At 39.5% G+C, this 16,122-nt stretch overlaps 1 protein-coding gene and 1 non-coding gene across 2 annotated transcripts in view; one reads left to right on the top strand and one right to left on the bottom strand.

Moving 5' to 3' along the window:
• Positions 1 to 722: 722 nt before the first annotated feature.
• LOC133518844 (serine/arginine repetitive matrix protein 1-like) overlaps positions 723 to 16,122 on the bottom strand; it is a 39,596-nt gene continuing 24,196 nt past the window's right edge. Inside the window, exons 2-5 of the mRNA XM_061852586.1 lie at positions 9,736 to 10,010; positions 2,448 to 2,689; positions 1,554 to 1,813; positions 723 to 975 (exon numbers count right to left, since the gene is read on the bottom strand). Coding sequence (XP_061708570.1) covers positions 749 to 975; positions 1,554 to 1,813; positions 2,448 to 2,689; positions 9,736 to 9,996 — 990 coding nt within the window. The 5' untranslated portion in view covers positions 9,997 to 10,010 and the 3' untranslated portion in view covers positions 723 to 748. The remainder of the gene's footprint in view (positions 976 to 1,553; positions 1,814 to 2,447; positions 2,690 to 9,735; positions 10,011 to 16,122) is intronic.
• On the top strand, positions 5,848 to 6,051 carry LOC133519386 (small nucleolar RNA U3). Its single transcript, XR_009799627.1, has one exon. It is a non-coding gene; the product is annotated as a small nucleolar RNA U3 (small nucleolar RNA).

Genomic DNA, 16,122 nt, shown 5'->3' with positions numbered 1-16,122 from the left:
TTGTGATTAGTATGGATCACATACACAAATGAATTTTTAATTTGACGTGATATGTTAAGTAAGACTTGTCTGTACAATAACGCCAATATGCATCAACTTAAATGTTGTTGGAATTATGGATTGCAGCTATGTTTTGCATAGGCAACATTAGGCAGTAAGGAAGTGACGTTCAAATTGATAAAAAAGATGAAGTTTCCAGCATTCCAGGTAGCATGATTAAACCGACCGTAAAGATTTATAAAAATGGGTGTTTTCATAAGGTTATTTAACTAAGATGAGTCCCACCCAAATGAGATGGTGCGGTAACCTAAGCGTCGCTGACAACCCATGGCTAATAATAGGATCTCGCGTATACAACTTGCAGTTTTATAGTTTACTAAGTTATGTTTACACTCGGCTCGGACTCTCAGGGCCTCGTCGTCGTAACAGAAATCAGCAGCCTTGCGGTCTGCAAGAGAGCTTGTACTTATTACATATTATGTAGTTGCTATTCCCCATCTTTGACACCTTCAACTTCCAGCAGCAGGTGGCATTGGCAACACTTCTCGAGCACGAGACGTTTCCCTAATTATTTGTTACCTTACCTCCGTAGCCCTAAGCTCACGAACTCTAGGATTATGCGGTGGCTGGAGCGGAGCACGCGACACAGTGGTTAGCAACTTCTCGGCCTCGTGTCATGTTGACTGCTCACAGTTGAGTTCGGCTACCCGGTTAGTCTCCAGCCAGTAGGGCCAACGATACTGATAGTTTACTTAACTATTTTACTCACTTCCGTAGCCCTAAGCTCACGAACTCTAGGATTGTGCGGTGGCTCGAGCGGAGCCCGCGATACGGTCACTAGCAGTTTCTCGGCCTCGCGGATAAGCTCGCGGTACTTGCGTTCGGCCTCGCGATCGGCCTCCAATAGCGGGTCGCGCTCGCGGACCGGTGGCGCTGATGGAGCGTGCCGGCGTCGAGCTCGTGGAGGTGTTGCTCCTGAAATAGCATAAACAATAAATCAATACATATATTAGGTAAGGTAAGGCTAAGATGAAAATGGTTTATTTGCTCGAGGCACGACAAACAGTATCAGGATTCCATACAAGTGTTTGTTTGAGCCAACCTTGCCTTACCTACTATGTTAGTTTTCAGTTCTTGGGTTTACCTTAGTAAATGCTCACGAAATGATGAATTGTAATGCATTTGTTCTTATCAAAACGCTTCCTTCAATCGTCTTCATAATGTTTCGCCTTTAGGCTTCAGGATTAGGTACAATAAGCTTTACATGTAAGTATCCCATGGTTCTTCATAGGAATTCTGTTCCCATTCTCACATCGAAGTTAGTGTTGGGCTACCCACTTGCATATAGTCAGTCACAACTAGTCGGTTTATACGTGTATGTACCCATAAATTCATTCATAATGTGTTCATTAAATTTTGCAGTATGCTATACACTCAGCACTCTCGCCCGCTGTTTTCCCACCTTTGCAATATACCTCATCACCTCCCCTCCATTCAGCTTCAGAATTTATATCCGATTAGGGCGATTAGTAATTAATGTATATGTCACTCACCAGCTGATCGCGGCGGTCGTCGTGGCGGCCGCCTCCTCCTCGCCCGTCTTCGTCCCGGCGAAGCAGTCTCATCGGGTTCGTCCTCATCCCCTCCATCCAGCCCTGTATCCCCATCAGAATCTATATCAGCATCCGACAGTATAGCCGTCTCTCTCCCCCTCGTGCGCATGCCCCTCCTGCATTCCTCGTCGCTACTCGCTCCCTCGCGGTAGTACGGAGAGCGAGGTTGTGGTGACAAGTGGGGCGACAGGTGCGGTGACCTGAAATGGGCACAAGATCTTGTTATACGAGATGTGCTGTGATACGTCTTGTGGTTGAGATTGGAAGACCCAGTGGGTAATAGATATGACAGTCGAAGTATTTGATAACTGTTTTGAGGTTAAATCTAAAAACCGTTTTTGTAATGCTTAGTGGCATATTTTTTTAATACTTTTGTTACCAATGACATAAGTATTATGCACAGGGGCCACTGACACAAATCGATCAGCTTAGTCTTATACTCTAATGGTTGCCTCGAATACAAGTTAGAGTAGGGCTTCTTTAAGAAGGACGTTGAACTGTTCGAGGTTAAGTAATCCTTTGCGACATAATCCTTCATCGAGAGTTATGTCATTAAATACTTAATACCTATACGCATGTTGTAATGTGTTAAATATATAATGCCTTATTAAGACCAGCGCCCGTATGCGCTAAGCATATAGGGTTGTATAAAAACTCAGAATTTATCAAACTCATTTGGCCAACCATAAATGTTTCTCCGTCTACCAGGAACGGTTTCTCCGTTGGCTAAAGCAATCTAAGTTTTGTTAACTAAAATAACATTTACTTATTTCGATCCCTAAAATCTACAGTTTGACGAACTTAGCTCCAACAAGGGAATGTGATGCAACCCACCTGTTACTAAACTTAACAGGATGGGAGTCCAAAGAGTATGGCGCGTGGTGTAACTGAGGCGTCTGCTGCGGGCACTGGAGCGATTGCTGATGTAGAAGGTGCGGGGGTCGCCGTCGGGGGTTGGGAGACGTAGCCCCCAGCCAGGGGTTGGTGCGGATCCGACAGCGAGGCCGGGGAGACGGGGTCATGCACACCACGGGCGGCTCGGGCACCGGGCGCCGGACTCCCACGCTCGATCGACGCTGGAAATGTTTTTTTTTAAAGTTAGGGGTTTCACTCACTCTTAAAATCAACCACTATTTTATTCACTAAGTAGACATTAATTTACTGAAAGCAGCTGAAAGAGACATTGTGTGAGTGGGTCATTATGCGCCTAAACCATTTTTATGGTTCCGTACCCAAAGGGTCAAACGGAACCCTATTACTGAGACTCCGCTGTCCGTCCGTCCGTCTGTCCGTCCGTCTGTCTCCAGGCTGTATCTCATTACCTGTGATAGTTAGCCAATTGAAATTTCTACAGATTATGTATTTCTGTTGCCGTACAACAAACAACAACAACAACAAATACTAAAAACTAAATATTAATATTTATTTCCAATCTAGAGGTTCTCATCCAATCACCGAAGTTAAGCGACGTCGGGCGTGGTCAGTGCTTGGATGGGTGACCGTTTTTATAGTTAATGGTACGGAACCCTTCCTGTGCGAGTCCGACTCGCACTTGGCCGATTTTTAGTAGCAGAAATACTTCTCTATGTAACTACATATAATGTACATATCTGTATATTCGACACGCTACAAATTCATAATTGTAATTGAAATCTCGTGCGATTTAATTTTGTTATACACGTATATTGCACATAAAAACCACAAATAAAATAATGTACTTAATGTAGCTTTGTTTTTCATAAAACTTAGGTTTTGATTGTTTTTATTTATTTTAATGTTTAGGTACAAATTATACAATATCTTAAGAGGGAAATATACCACGTGATCGTCCATACAAAAGGAGAAAACATTTCTCCACTTCTAAACATACACAATGAAAAACTGGGTTAATAGGTTTTCCTTTTTTTTTTTCAAAAGTTTAAAACAAAATCATTTTTTTTAAAGCGAAACCTATAAACCTAGAATATATTATGCTGAAGCAATCGACATCAAATTCAAAGTGATTTGTTAAGATTTAGTTAGTGAAAACCGTTTTCTCCCGAAATGGAATTTCATAGAAAAATTATCGTTACTTCTTTAGATTCAAAAAGCTATTCTTCCCTCTTAATTAAGCACTAAAAATATATATCACTAACCATTTTATGAATGTAATTTTTTTTTTAATTATAATTTCATCATAATAACATCATAATAACTCTTACATTTAAGCCAGTAATTACTGGCTTAAATGTAAGAGTTATTATGATACAGAGAAATTAATTCAAAATATTTTTGGACTAAAAACACACATACCATATACACTCTCATGTGGACATGCATGTCCATCTTCTCATTAGGTTAAATTAAACTATTAGAATTTCTTATAATTTCGATTTTAATAAAATAAAAACTATTGTTGTTCATTTACTAATTAAGGAAGAGTAGGTTTAAGAGGCCTTAACACACGTATTTGTTACTTATAAAGGGGCGCCAACACTTACAACTGAGTAAATAATTCTTAAACAGATTAAACAATTTTTTTAGGCACTTTTTTATTTCGATACGATCAAAATATTGTTTTAACAATATATTATTGTTCAAAAAACCTTAAATTACATCAATAGAACAATTAGAACCTTATATTGAAGATTAACAGTAAGTACTTACATATTAAAGTGAAAATATACAAAAACAATTATGAGTTAAATAAATCAACAACTTAATCAATATAAAATATTATCACAAATATAAGTAGTTCGTGTCATCCACGATGACGCGAAAATTTGTCAAATCTAACCTTTAATGACATGACATTACGAGATGGCAAAATAATTCGTAGTAGAATTTTGAGTTATTTCCTTATGTTGCCAGGTAGAACTGACTTTTAAATAACGATTTTGAATGATATATATTCAATATCGTTCATTTGGATTTGATTTGATGTTTTAAGGTTAGTATTTTCCTCGCGTTGAGATGATTTTTTTTTTGATCGATGGGTGTCAAAATTTGTTAACCTTCGTGCCACGGAAGGTAGAAGCAAGGAACAAAATCTCCATATACCAAAAAGTGTCCGACAAAACCCATAAATAGGTGGCGCTACAATACCTAGAATACTTGAGAAAAAATCTAATCATAGACAGCGCATTTCACTCCGTCAATAACGCCAAGGTTCTTAGCTACTCTAGCGCTACTCTGGAGAGATTTGGAACTATTATTTATAGCTGACAGCTGGACACTTTTGCAACAATTCTGCCTAAGGAGTTTCTGTTCCTTGCCTCTACCTTCCATACCTCGTGCCTTGAAAGCCTCACAGCGCTCAAGATTCCACTTTTCAAATCACTCGCTACGTTCGTACTTTAATTTTGTAATCTTTCGCTCGGGTATCAATATTAGCCCCTTGTAAAACAAATAACTACCTATTTGAGGCCTGTTGTTTACCCACCTATAAATTTAAAATCACAATCTTTTTTTACATGGAAACAACTTGAGAAAAAATCAAATTATTTTAATAAAATAAATATTGTAATTCACGTTTATTTTAAATAATTACTGCATTACTATGTACCCATCAATTATATTACAAACTAAACTTAATACATATATGTAGTGATATAGGTACTATAGAAATAGAAAATTACGAAGCAGGGGTTAGTATTAAATTCGTTGCATTTTAAACAAAAAAAAATTCATTATGTTAGTTTTCTTTCTTAATTTGCTATTTATATGTAAAACGTAATATTATTGGTTGGTGCAATAAAGAACTTCACTTATTTACTTATCTTTGGCTAAAACAGTATCTACATATTAATAGTACATATAAAGTAATTTATTCAGGTATTAACATATAGCAGTAAATTAAAATATCAATTAAAAATAATCATAAAAATAGTTCTTTGTAAAAATGTTTAAAGAGAATTGTTTTGACGAAGGGGTCCGAAGTTCCGAACCAGTTTATAAAACTCACGTTTCGTAAACAGAAGTGCAAGGAGTAACCTATATATAGTACATACGCTCTGTTGTGTGCGCCATATTTTTATAAATGCTTAAACACAGTATCAGCTATTATTATCGGCAAGTCGAGGCCACATGCGCGTGCTGACATCACACCAACTAAATATAAAGTCCACGTGGTGGCCGCGTTTACGTTTACCGAATTTCATGGAAGATGTCGCTGTTCCGTTCGCGTAGAATCCTACTTCGCGGTGTTAAGATTTTTCTTGAGAACATGACACTCCCCGCTCGAAATTGTTGAGTCAAGACCTTACTTCATAGGATCATTTCTATAGTAAGCTCTTCACCAGGCTATCACAATACGTGAGCTAACCCCATCCACGAAGATGAGATGTGGCGCGGTGCCCTGAGCGTGAGAAAGGCGATGACTGTCTGGTCACCAGCCATCGATGATCGTTCACTTCTCTCTTCGGAGAGGGGCGTGGGGTACTGTCGCTGTCTGAGTGGCTGGTTTTTTAACACCTTTTAATCCATTGAAAATTAAATGATTATACACGTAAGAGTGTCGATTACGTTCATAAAGTTATAATCTTTCATTAATAATGTAATACACACCATGAGCATTTTGAAGTGAAGCCAATTCCTTCAGTTTTTGTATTATTATAGTGAGGGTATTTCAAATAGTCTATTTTATGCAAAAATAAATATTTTGAATTCCATAAAAACTATCAGAACACGCTTTTAGCATTATTTACGTAATATTTGGTATGAAATTTAGTACATGTATAATATTTTAAATTTGTACAAAGCAATAGCTACTATAAACCCAAATTTAAATACTTTCGATATTGTTTAATTTTTAATTAGGTACTTCTTACATCGAAGCATAAAAAGAAGTTTAATTTCAATAAAAAAAAACTGACCTCACACTCACTAAACAAAATAAGATAATTAATTAAAAAATAAATAGTATGTCAAAACTCGACAAGATCGCTCGCTAGATGTCGCTAGGCACCACTGAGCTCACTATATTGTTGCGGCGGTGTGGTGCTGCTCCAGCCGCCGCAATTGATATACATAGTGTAAAAATATTGTTTTTCAGTACATATGGTGCTACTTTTCTGCACTAGTGCGTAAATTAGCACATTATGTAACTATTTCGAAAATTTAAAGGGTCATATGTACTGTAAAACGTTGTACGATACATGTGCGAACAGGTACCCTTCGGTCGTGTTTTAATTTATCGCCACTCGTTCCGAATTTCCCATTTTTCGCACTGATTATTATATTACAAATAAATGTTTTTCTCAAATTTTACATTAGTAAAATAGTATTATAAATTTTTAGATTAAATAGTATTTTTTTACAACAAACGAGCTCTTTATTTAGATAAGCCATGTCGATTCTCCTTTACGTTAGTCATTTGATCTGATAGATTCTTGTATACATCGCATCCTCGTCCGTTATATATCAAAATTTGTAAATTATATACGAGATAATAATACATCGCCCCTGCGCCCCTAGTCAGCGTATAAACAAGTCGACTATAACTAAATTACTTATACGAAATTAAAAAAAACCTGAACGCAAATGAATATAAACACGACGATGCCAGTAACACAGCATGCTCGACTCATTACCTCGCTCAGGGGCTTAATTTAAAAAAAAATAGGGAGATATGTTAAAATTTACGACTTGAATTAATCACACGAGGGTTCAACGTTTGATCCTTTAATTTGTACACGCTACGAGCAAAATGAAACGCGTAAAAGTTCGGACACCAACAAAGATAATCAATCAATTAGGCAAGTCATTTTCCCCCCACAAAACGGTACAGGAACAAAAGAAGATCAGAAGCGTATTAGGTCTTTAACTGTAACATCATTCTGTGTTAAAATAATGGACGTTCGGTGCTGTTATTACAAATGCAAGGCTTGTCGGACTAGTGTAATGAGCTCCCCGAGCTAACACAGTTATATAGATCTCGTGATGACGTTTACACTGGTGATAGTTCGCTTTACGCTTGTTAAGCAATGAAAATATCCGCCCAAGAGGCTTTGTGTGGCTTAGATGAAAGACCACCCTCGTCAATTTATCTGCTCTACTTAATTAACGAAGTTGCGCGAAGCGTACTCCGCATATAAAGCGAGCGAGTGAAGTAGAGTAACTATATGTATGAACTATAACCCAATTAATGCAAAACGGGGATTTAATGTAAACTTATTATAAATGTGCAATCACGAACTTTGTGTGGGCCAATTTATTCCATTATATTAAACTCGCGTCAGGGACTTTGATTAAAATGGTTCCATTTACCAGCCACAAGTTAATTTATAGACTTTCGATCTTATCTTAATAATAATAATCTTATTTGTAGCGTTTCATTAGATCTACGTTTTATAAGTCTGGTTAAAGTCTAATGTCTGCCTAACGCAGCAGCATCTATTTAAACTTTTTCAAATAGCTAACAAGAAATTGGTACTGTGATAAATGATTCATTTGCTTCCGTATACAAAATACTCTATAGACCTCACTTAGCTGCGCATGGTGACGCCATGTAGGTACAATCATTATGAAAACGCAACATTTTTAAGATAATGACAGTCTTTATTTTATACAAGTATCTATCTTTGCCAAAAAAGGACCAATTTACGTGTGTGCGTGCTTAAGGATCCGACAACACGAGAAAAGGGCGCTTCATTATTATTTAGAGCCTTTTCCCGGAAAATATACGTCTTTTCCGGTAAGAAAGCACTTCAGTCCTCTCGTGACGAAACAAAGCTTCTAAATTATACTTGGTCGAGATGTATGTGGCCATAGATTATAATAATATTAATCTGTAGATACTTTAGCGTCAATCCTTCTAAATGTCCGTATTGTGTAGATAAATTTCGTGTACCTAAGTCCGGAGGAATTTGCCCGAATAAAATACTTACTTACAGATATATTTTTTTAGCCTTATTATAGTTAAATTACCAGAACGAATGTTAAGCTTAGTTAAATCATAATTGCATACACAGTAGAATCTATAAGTCTTTAAAACCTGTTTAATATCACCTTGAAATAATTAATTGGACACTACCAGTAGGAAAGTTATCTCATAAATCTCTCATTAAGATTAGCTCCCGGGGACTTACATTACGAGACAAGTTTCATATTTTATACTGCTTAAACCTTAGCAATAGGAAAATCGTTTTCTCGCTCACTACATATTTGAATTTTGAACCATCGCACATTTCTCGGTCTTGTTAGAACTATACATATATACATATACCTATAGTACGTACCGTCCTTTTATCAGACAACACGTACCTATAGTTCTCGAGCCGGGATCGTCTCTCGCAATAAAATCGGTTAGTAGTCGAGATAAATAGAGATCCCTGTTCGCTAGTTCTACGTGAGCACAATGCGAATACCCGTAACTCCAGGCCGGATTTTATTTATTTCATTTTCAGCAAGTTATGCGCTGTTTCCATGTTTTGAATATTGCGAGATTTTATGATGAGAGTACGGTTTTATGAAGTTTTCAAAGAGCTACACATGCTGGGCTGCTTCAATTTGCCTGATATTTTCGCATCCTTGCACTCAAAGACCTGCATGATATTATTTATGCGAATAAATATTTTATAATTTGTCGTTGCATAACCTAATTTTCACTTTACGAGTAGAAAATGAGGTAGTTTTTTTGCGATTTCCAGTGACATAGAAGGAATGTGGCACGCTAATACCTATTTATAAAAATGTGATTTGAAATGAAAATTCAATGTTATAAAATAAATCGTAATGCGTTGATCAGCCCTGCCCTACGGATGCTAATTCTAAAACGATTTTAGAGGCATTTTCGAGTTTTTGTATCATTGAACCATAAAACGAATGAAAATAACTCAACGACCGGTCTGGCTTAGTGGGTGACCCTGCCTATAAAGCCGATGGTCCTGGGTTCGAATCCCGGTAAGGGCATTTATTTGTGTGATGAGCACAGATATTTGTTCCTGAGTTATGGATGTTTTCTATGTATTTGTATATACAATATACATCGTTGTCTGGGTACCCACAGCACAAGCCTTCTTGGCTTACTGTGGGACTTTTTGTGTAATAATGTCCCTATAATATTTATTATTATACATTTATAAACCCTATCATTTCAAACAGACTTTATAAACAAATGGGTATATGATAGCAGCAAACTTACCTTAGCTGGCTCATGGTAAAGGTGTGTAGTGGGCGGCGCAGGCGGCGGCGGCGGGGCGACAAGCGGAGCGGCGAGCGTAGCGGGCGGCGCGCCGGGCGACGTGCCATCAGTGGAGTAGCCGGTGCTGTAGGCGCTCTCGGGGGAGGAGAGGTGGGGCGGGGGCAGCGGACCGGTGGTGGCGGGGAGCCGCTGCTTCTGCTTGCGCTTCTTGGCGCGCCCCAGCTGCGCTTCCATCCAGGACTTCAGCCGCGCGCCCAACATGCCGCCGTCGGCACCTGATGAGAACACCAAGCAGAGATGTGACTTATAAGAATTTTGTATTTAAATACTTTTTGAAGAAAACTATTTTGAATTTTATTTGAAGTAGTTTTTGGGACCTATTTTCAAAATAATAATAATTCAGCCTATATACGTCCCACTGCTGGGCTATTGTTAATCATTGCATTTTATCTTCATTGCGCTGGCTCTAGGGACGATAGAATATAAAAAAATCAGCCAAGAGCATGTCGGGCCATGTTCAGGTGTAGGGTTCCGTAGTTACCATTCTGTAAAAATAGGCTAAATGGGAGGTATTAGTATCATGTACATTACAAGCATAAGGGAGTACCTTCGCAGCGGTTTGTAGTAGTTTGTACGTTTTTAGGGTTCCGTACCTCAAAAGGAAAAAACGGAACCTATAGGATCACTCGTGCGTCTGTCTGTCTGTCCGTCTGACACAGCCTATTTGCTCCGAAACTACTGAACCAATAAAATTAAAATTTGTTACACATATGTAAATCTGTGACAAAGCCTTTACTCGTGTGATGTACGGAACCCTTGGAACGCGAGTCCGACTTGCACTTGGTCGCTTATTTTACTAAGAGAAAACTTTTTGCAAGAAATCAAAAACGGCTAGACCGATCATGTTCGCTATGGTTTTCCGTGAAAGTATATATTAAGCTTTGGTTTTTCCAATTTTTTTCCATATTTTTTTGACTCATAGTTCAAAAGTTAGAAGGGGGGGCACATATTTTTTTCGTTCGCAGCGGTATTTCCGAAACTATTTCATCATAAAATTATTGTAAAACACCCGTATTCACTTTGAAAGACCTATCCAACGATACCTGGTTAAAGCAAAAAATATATAATTATATATATGGGTTTTTATTTAGTTTTGATTGTACCGTTTGGTCGCAATGCTTGATTTAGATATCCATGCCAAATTGTGCACCAACGACCACGGAGCAAAACCTCCGACAGACTATAGACGGACATGGCGAAACTATAAGTGATCTTAGTTGACTACGGAACCTTAAAAATGGTATCCATGCAAAAGGAAGAACATCAGTCGTGTGTCGTGCGTCGTGCGTTGTGCGCGTATACGATGACATCCCCCCGTGCGCGGCCCGCCGCCGCTGCGAATAGTGCGAACGCAAAAAATAATATTAACTGCGACAGCAAATGCTCCGTGTGTAATGTTATCATCAACGAAATGTTAGCGTTTATAGCTGATAAAGTGGACATCCTACACGAAAAGGCCTTACTTCAGATCTGCACCAGTGCGTATTCTTCGGAGGAGATTGAAGATGCCCGACACATTGCGATGTCGCTATTAGCTCCAAATAAAAGAGTAATGAGACGAAAAGAGGGTTCCGAGGAAAAATCCCTATTGGAAATCATTAAATTAATTAAAGAGAGTGAGCCATCCAGTTTGCCCAATTTTGTTGCCAAAACACTGAAGAAGCTTCCTGCAATTACGTTCGACCACGTAGATGTAACGGCGTTTTTGAAGGAAATGGCGGTAATAAAAAGTGAGTTGGCCATACTTAAATCAGGCAAAAACTGTACTACCCGGAATTGTTCCAGCGATATTGATTGTTTGAAAACCGATATAGAGGAGATCAAACAGTTAATTAGTAACATCAGTTCAAACAACGCTTCAGAACCGCATTCTAGCACCCCGAAAAAACGGCATTATGGCAAAAAATTAAATAAACGCCACAAACAACGCACAGATACACATTCCACAATTGATAACACTGTGGTGCATGTATCTGCCTCGCAACAAGAGCCGTGCGAGAAACCGGTCGACTCTGAGCGCTCGCCTACGTCACAGCCGGCTCGAGCGCCCGCCCGCACTTGCCATATTTCTGACGTCGGTTCGACCCATCATGCATTTAGTTATCGCGATAAGCTCATTAGCCAAACGAATATGAACGGGACTCGCAGTGCAATTAAGGTCCAAGATCAGTTGTCTCAGGATGATGACTTCACTTTAGTGGTGCCTAAAAAACGGTCAAAACATAAAGGTAATATGTGTGGATCGGCGCCAAGTTCTACAAAAATAGTTGTAGCGGAGATACCTGCCGCTATATATGTGTCTAGGCTGGCGATGTCATCAAGCGAGCAAGACCTAAAAGAGTATGTGAACGAAAAAGGCGAGGAATGTATTGAAGTCCAAATGCTGAAGCAGAAATATGAAACCTCATTTAAATCTTTTAAAATTATTATATGTAAAGATAAGTTAAATGTATTTCTGAGCAATACTTTTTGGCCAAAAGGAATTAAATATCGTATTTATCGAGAGCGATACGCTAAGCCGGACAGAACGGCGCACACACAGTTAAACCGCCTTTAAACGTCTAATTTATGAATAGTACACCCAATAAAAATAAAACTAAAAATAATATGAATAAGACGATTATGGTTTCATATAACTGTAAATCGATAAAAAGATCAGTGGACTATGTGCGAGAACTATGCAAAGAATCGGATATCGTGGCCTGTCAAGAAACTTGGCTTCTCCCGCACGACCTTGACTTCGTGCACAGCATAGACCCGGACTTCGCGTGTACAGCTACGTCATCTGTCGACACGTCGCTCGGTGTGTTGCGGGGCCGGCCATATGGCGGGCTAGCTATATTGTGGAGGAAGTCTAGGTTTCCCAATGTTTCTGTTATTAAGTGTGGAAGTGATAGAATTAATGCTATTCGTATCGTGCTAGGAACGCGTTCAATACTAGTTTTAAATATTTACATGCCTACAGACCATCCGGACCATCTGGAGGAGTTTACTAGTTGTCTCGCGGCCGCAAGCTCAATAATAGAGGAGAGTGATATACAAGTGGCTTTCATACTAGGCGATTTTAACGCACATCCAAGTGCAAACTTCGGTCGGGAGCTCTTTAGTTTCTGTGCGGATGAAAAGTGGTTATGTGCGGATATTGAAAAACTCGGTATAGACTCTGGTTCGTTTACATTCATCAGTGAGGCTAATAATGCCCAAAGATGGCTAGATCACTGCGTCGCTACACAAGCTGCTTGGGACACTATCACGGACGTGAACGTCATTAACGATATATTGTGGTCGGACCACTTTCCGTTACGCGTTGTATGCGATCTGGACCGAGCTCAAGGACAATACGCCGCTAGATGTGATGCCGGGCGGACAGGAGTGCGCTGGGGGATAAGGAATGACCAGCAAATCAGAGACTATCTCTCATTCTGTGATAAATCATTGTCTCAAATAAATGATAGTTTTAAGTGTAATTATTGCGATAACGCACTCGACTGTGATACTTTAAGTACCTGTAGATTTTTAAATGACCACTTTGGTTATATTAATAGTTTGTATTTTAATATTGTATCAATTTTAACAATGGGAGCTAAGAAAACGAAATGTTCTCGTTCAACTAAGAAAAATATTAAAAAAAACGTACCAGGATGGAATTTCCATGTTAAAGAAAGTCATAGTGTTTTTAGACTGCATTTTAATTGTTGGCTTGCCGCTGGTAAGCCGTCCACGGGCCAATTGTTTGAAAACATGTGCTCTAGTCGTAGACTATTCAAAAACAAATTAAGATGGTGCCAGAAAAATGAAGAAAAAGTTAAATTAGATATTTTAGCCGCGTCAAGAAATAATAAGAACTTTACTAAATTTTGGAATGAAATTAAGAAGCACAGTTTTAAACCTCAGTTACCAGAAAGCGTGGACGGCGCCCAGCAACAGGCGCAGATAGCCGATATCTTTAGCCAGAGGTTCAAAGTTTCACCAAGACCTGTGCCGGAGTGTGTGCTTAGGAATGCGCGCAATGAAACCGTCACTGCTCAACCACAGCACCCTATTCGTTTCTCTGCTGCAGAAATCGCGAAGGTGGTTAAAAGCATGAAGCGTGGAAAATCGCCAGGCCATGATGACCTTAGCCTTGAGCACATACTCTTTTCAGGTGACGTCATCTATGGGAAACTCTGTGCCTTATTTAACTTATGTTTGCGGTACTCTTATCTTCCCGCTGATATGATACGTACCATTGTCGTCCCGATTGTCAAGAACCGTACAGGGGATTTGTCATCATCGGCTAACTACAGACCAATCTCCCTTGGAACCGTAGTGGGCAAGATATTTGAGCGGTTACTGCAGCCCAGACTGCTTCAGACGTTAAGAATAGACGACGCGCAATTTGGTTTCCGTCCCGGTCTCTCGACCGATTCCGCTATAGTAAGCCTGAAACATGCTGTGGACCATTACGTGAGTAATAATACATCGGTCTACGCATGCTTTCTCGACCTTAGCCGTGCGTTTGACCTTGTGAATTATGAAATTCTGTGGGGTAAAATGCGCGGCGCGGGTGTACCTGAAGACCTGGTACGCGTCTTCGAGTACTGGTACGGAAACCAATCCAACTGTGTGAAATGGGGCGACGCGACATCTAATAGTTACACATTAGAATGCGGGGTACGCCAGGGTGGACTTACTTCTCCGGACCTCTTCAACCTTTACGTCAATGACTTGATGGGGAGGCTGAGGGGCACTGGGATCGGTTGTCACGTGGGTGACGTCTGTGTAAACAGTCTCAGCTACGCTGACGACATGGTGCTGCTCAGCCCCTCCATCAAGGGTCTGAGAAAGCTGATATCAGTCTGTGAAAATTATGTATGTTCTCACGGGCTGATTTACAACGTAGCTAAGACAGAACTGATGGTTTTTAGGGCTGGAAGGGGTCCGGATAACATACCGGAAGTCAAACTGAATGGAGAGAATTTGCGTATTGTGCAACGGTTCAAATATCTTGGCCATATAATGACGGATGACATGAGAGACGACAGTGACATGGAACGAGAGAGAAGGGCTCTGGCTGTCCGTGGCAACATGATAGCCCGCAGGTTTGCCAGGTGTAGCAGGGGGGTCAAATGTACATTATTTAATGCATATTGTCTCTCCTTCTACACTTGTCAACTGTGGGTTAGGTACAGCAGGAAATCGTACAGCGCCATCCGTGTGCAGTATAATAATATATTCCGGACACTGATGGGGCTGCCGCGTTCCTGCAGTGCCTCCACCGTGTTCGCAGAAGCCAGAATCCCTGACTTCTTCGCGGTGGTACGCGCGCGCATTGCTTCCTTCTGGGAGGGGATGCGCCGCTCGCAAAACACCATCCTCATGTCGGTGTATCGCAACATTACCTGTAATATGTTTAGGCACTGGCTTTCCGTGCACCAAAACGGGAACAAAAAATAGCGTGATACTATTTTAATTGTTCAACCTTTAGTTTATTTTATTATTAAGTATTCTTTTGGCATTGTAATTTGTAAATGTATTCTGATATGGGTGTACAACTGTACGTGTTGCCTGAAATAAAACTTTATTTATTTTTTTATTTATTTTATTTTATAATGGTTATTAAACTTTGAGAAAAGCATCAAGAGGATATTTGTTATTAAAATTTAAATAAATGTTACAGAAATCTTTTTTTGTAATTAGCTTTGTCTTGTTCTGAAAAGCATGTAGGCCTTTAGCGCATATCATCTGTCCATTTTAGCGTAAACAGCTACAGCAGTAAAACCGACAAAGGTTTTATCTAAACGATAAGCAATTAGGTAGATCTCTAGTAAAATAGATCTGCTCGTTAACGCAAGTGGATCTAAATAGGCCATGAAATTTCTCATTAGCATCACAAAGGCCTTCTCTCTCGAACCTGACAATCGCAACGGGAGCGCGCCTCAATATCCAATTAAAGAAGAAATCAAAAACCTCAACTCGAGACCTCTTACTGAGAAGAACGTCACATTTTAGAAACAATTTCCTAGCAACAGCGTTTAACTCTAAGCTCTCGAATTTTAAATGTAGCCATTAGTCGGCTCAAACATCTTTCTCCGAGTCATTTCGGAACTTGAATGCCCTCCACCGCACCCGACCCTCATTCAACGGTTATTACAAAATGTAACATGAAAATCTCTCGCACCATTTCACGCTTTCATATGTCACACCTTCCGGTATATACTCTTCAACATAATAAACAAAGGTGGGAAACTCTTGCATTTAACAGAGACAATTGCGCTTTCGCTTTAGTCTACCAAAACGTTTGAAGTATAAACAAAAGTAGTGACATAAAATGTTTTTATCGCGGCG

Source organism: Cydia pomonella, chromosome 6 (assembly GCF_033807575.1).
Source record: "Cydia pomonella isolate Wapato2018A chromosome 6, ilCydPomo1, whole genome shotgun sequence".
In the NCBI taxonomy this organism is placed as follows: Eukaryota; Metazoa; Arthropoda; class Insecta; order Lepidoptera; family Tortricidae; genus Cydia; species Cydia pomonella.
Note: the sequence above shows the minus strand (reverse complement) of the source record. Positions and strands in the feature narration are given on the sequence as shown.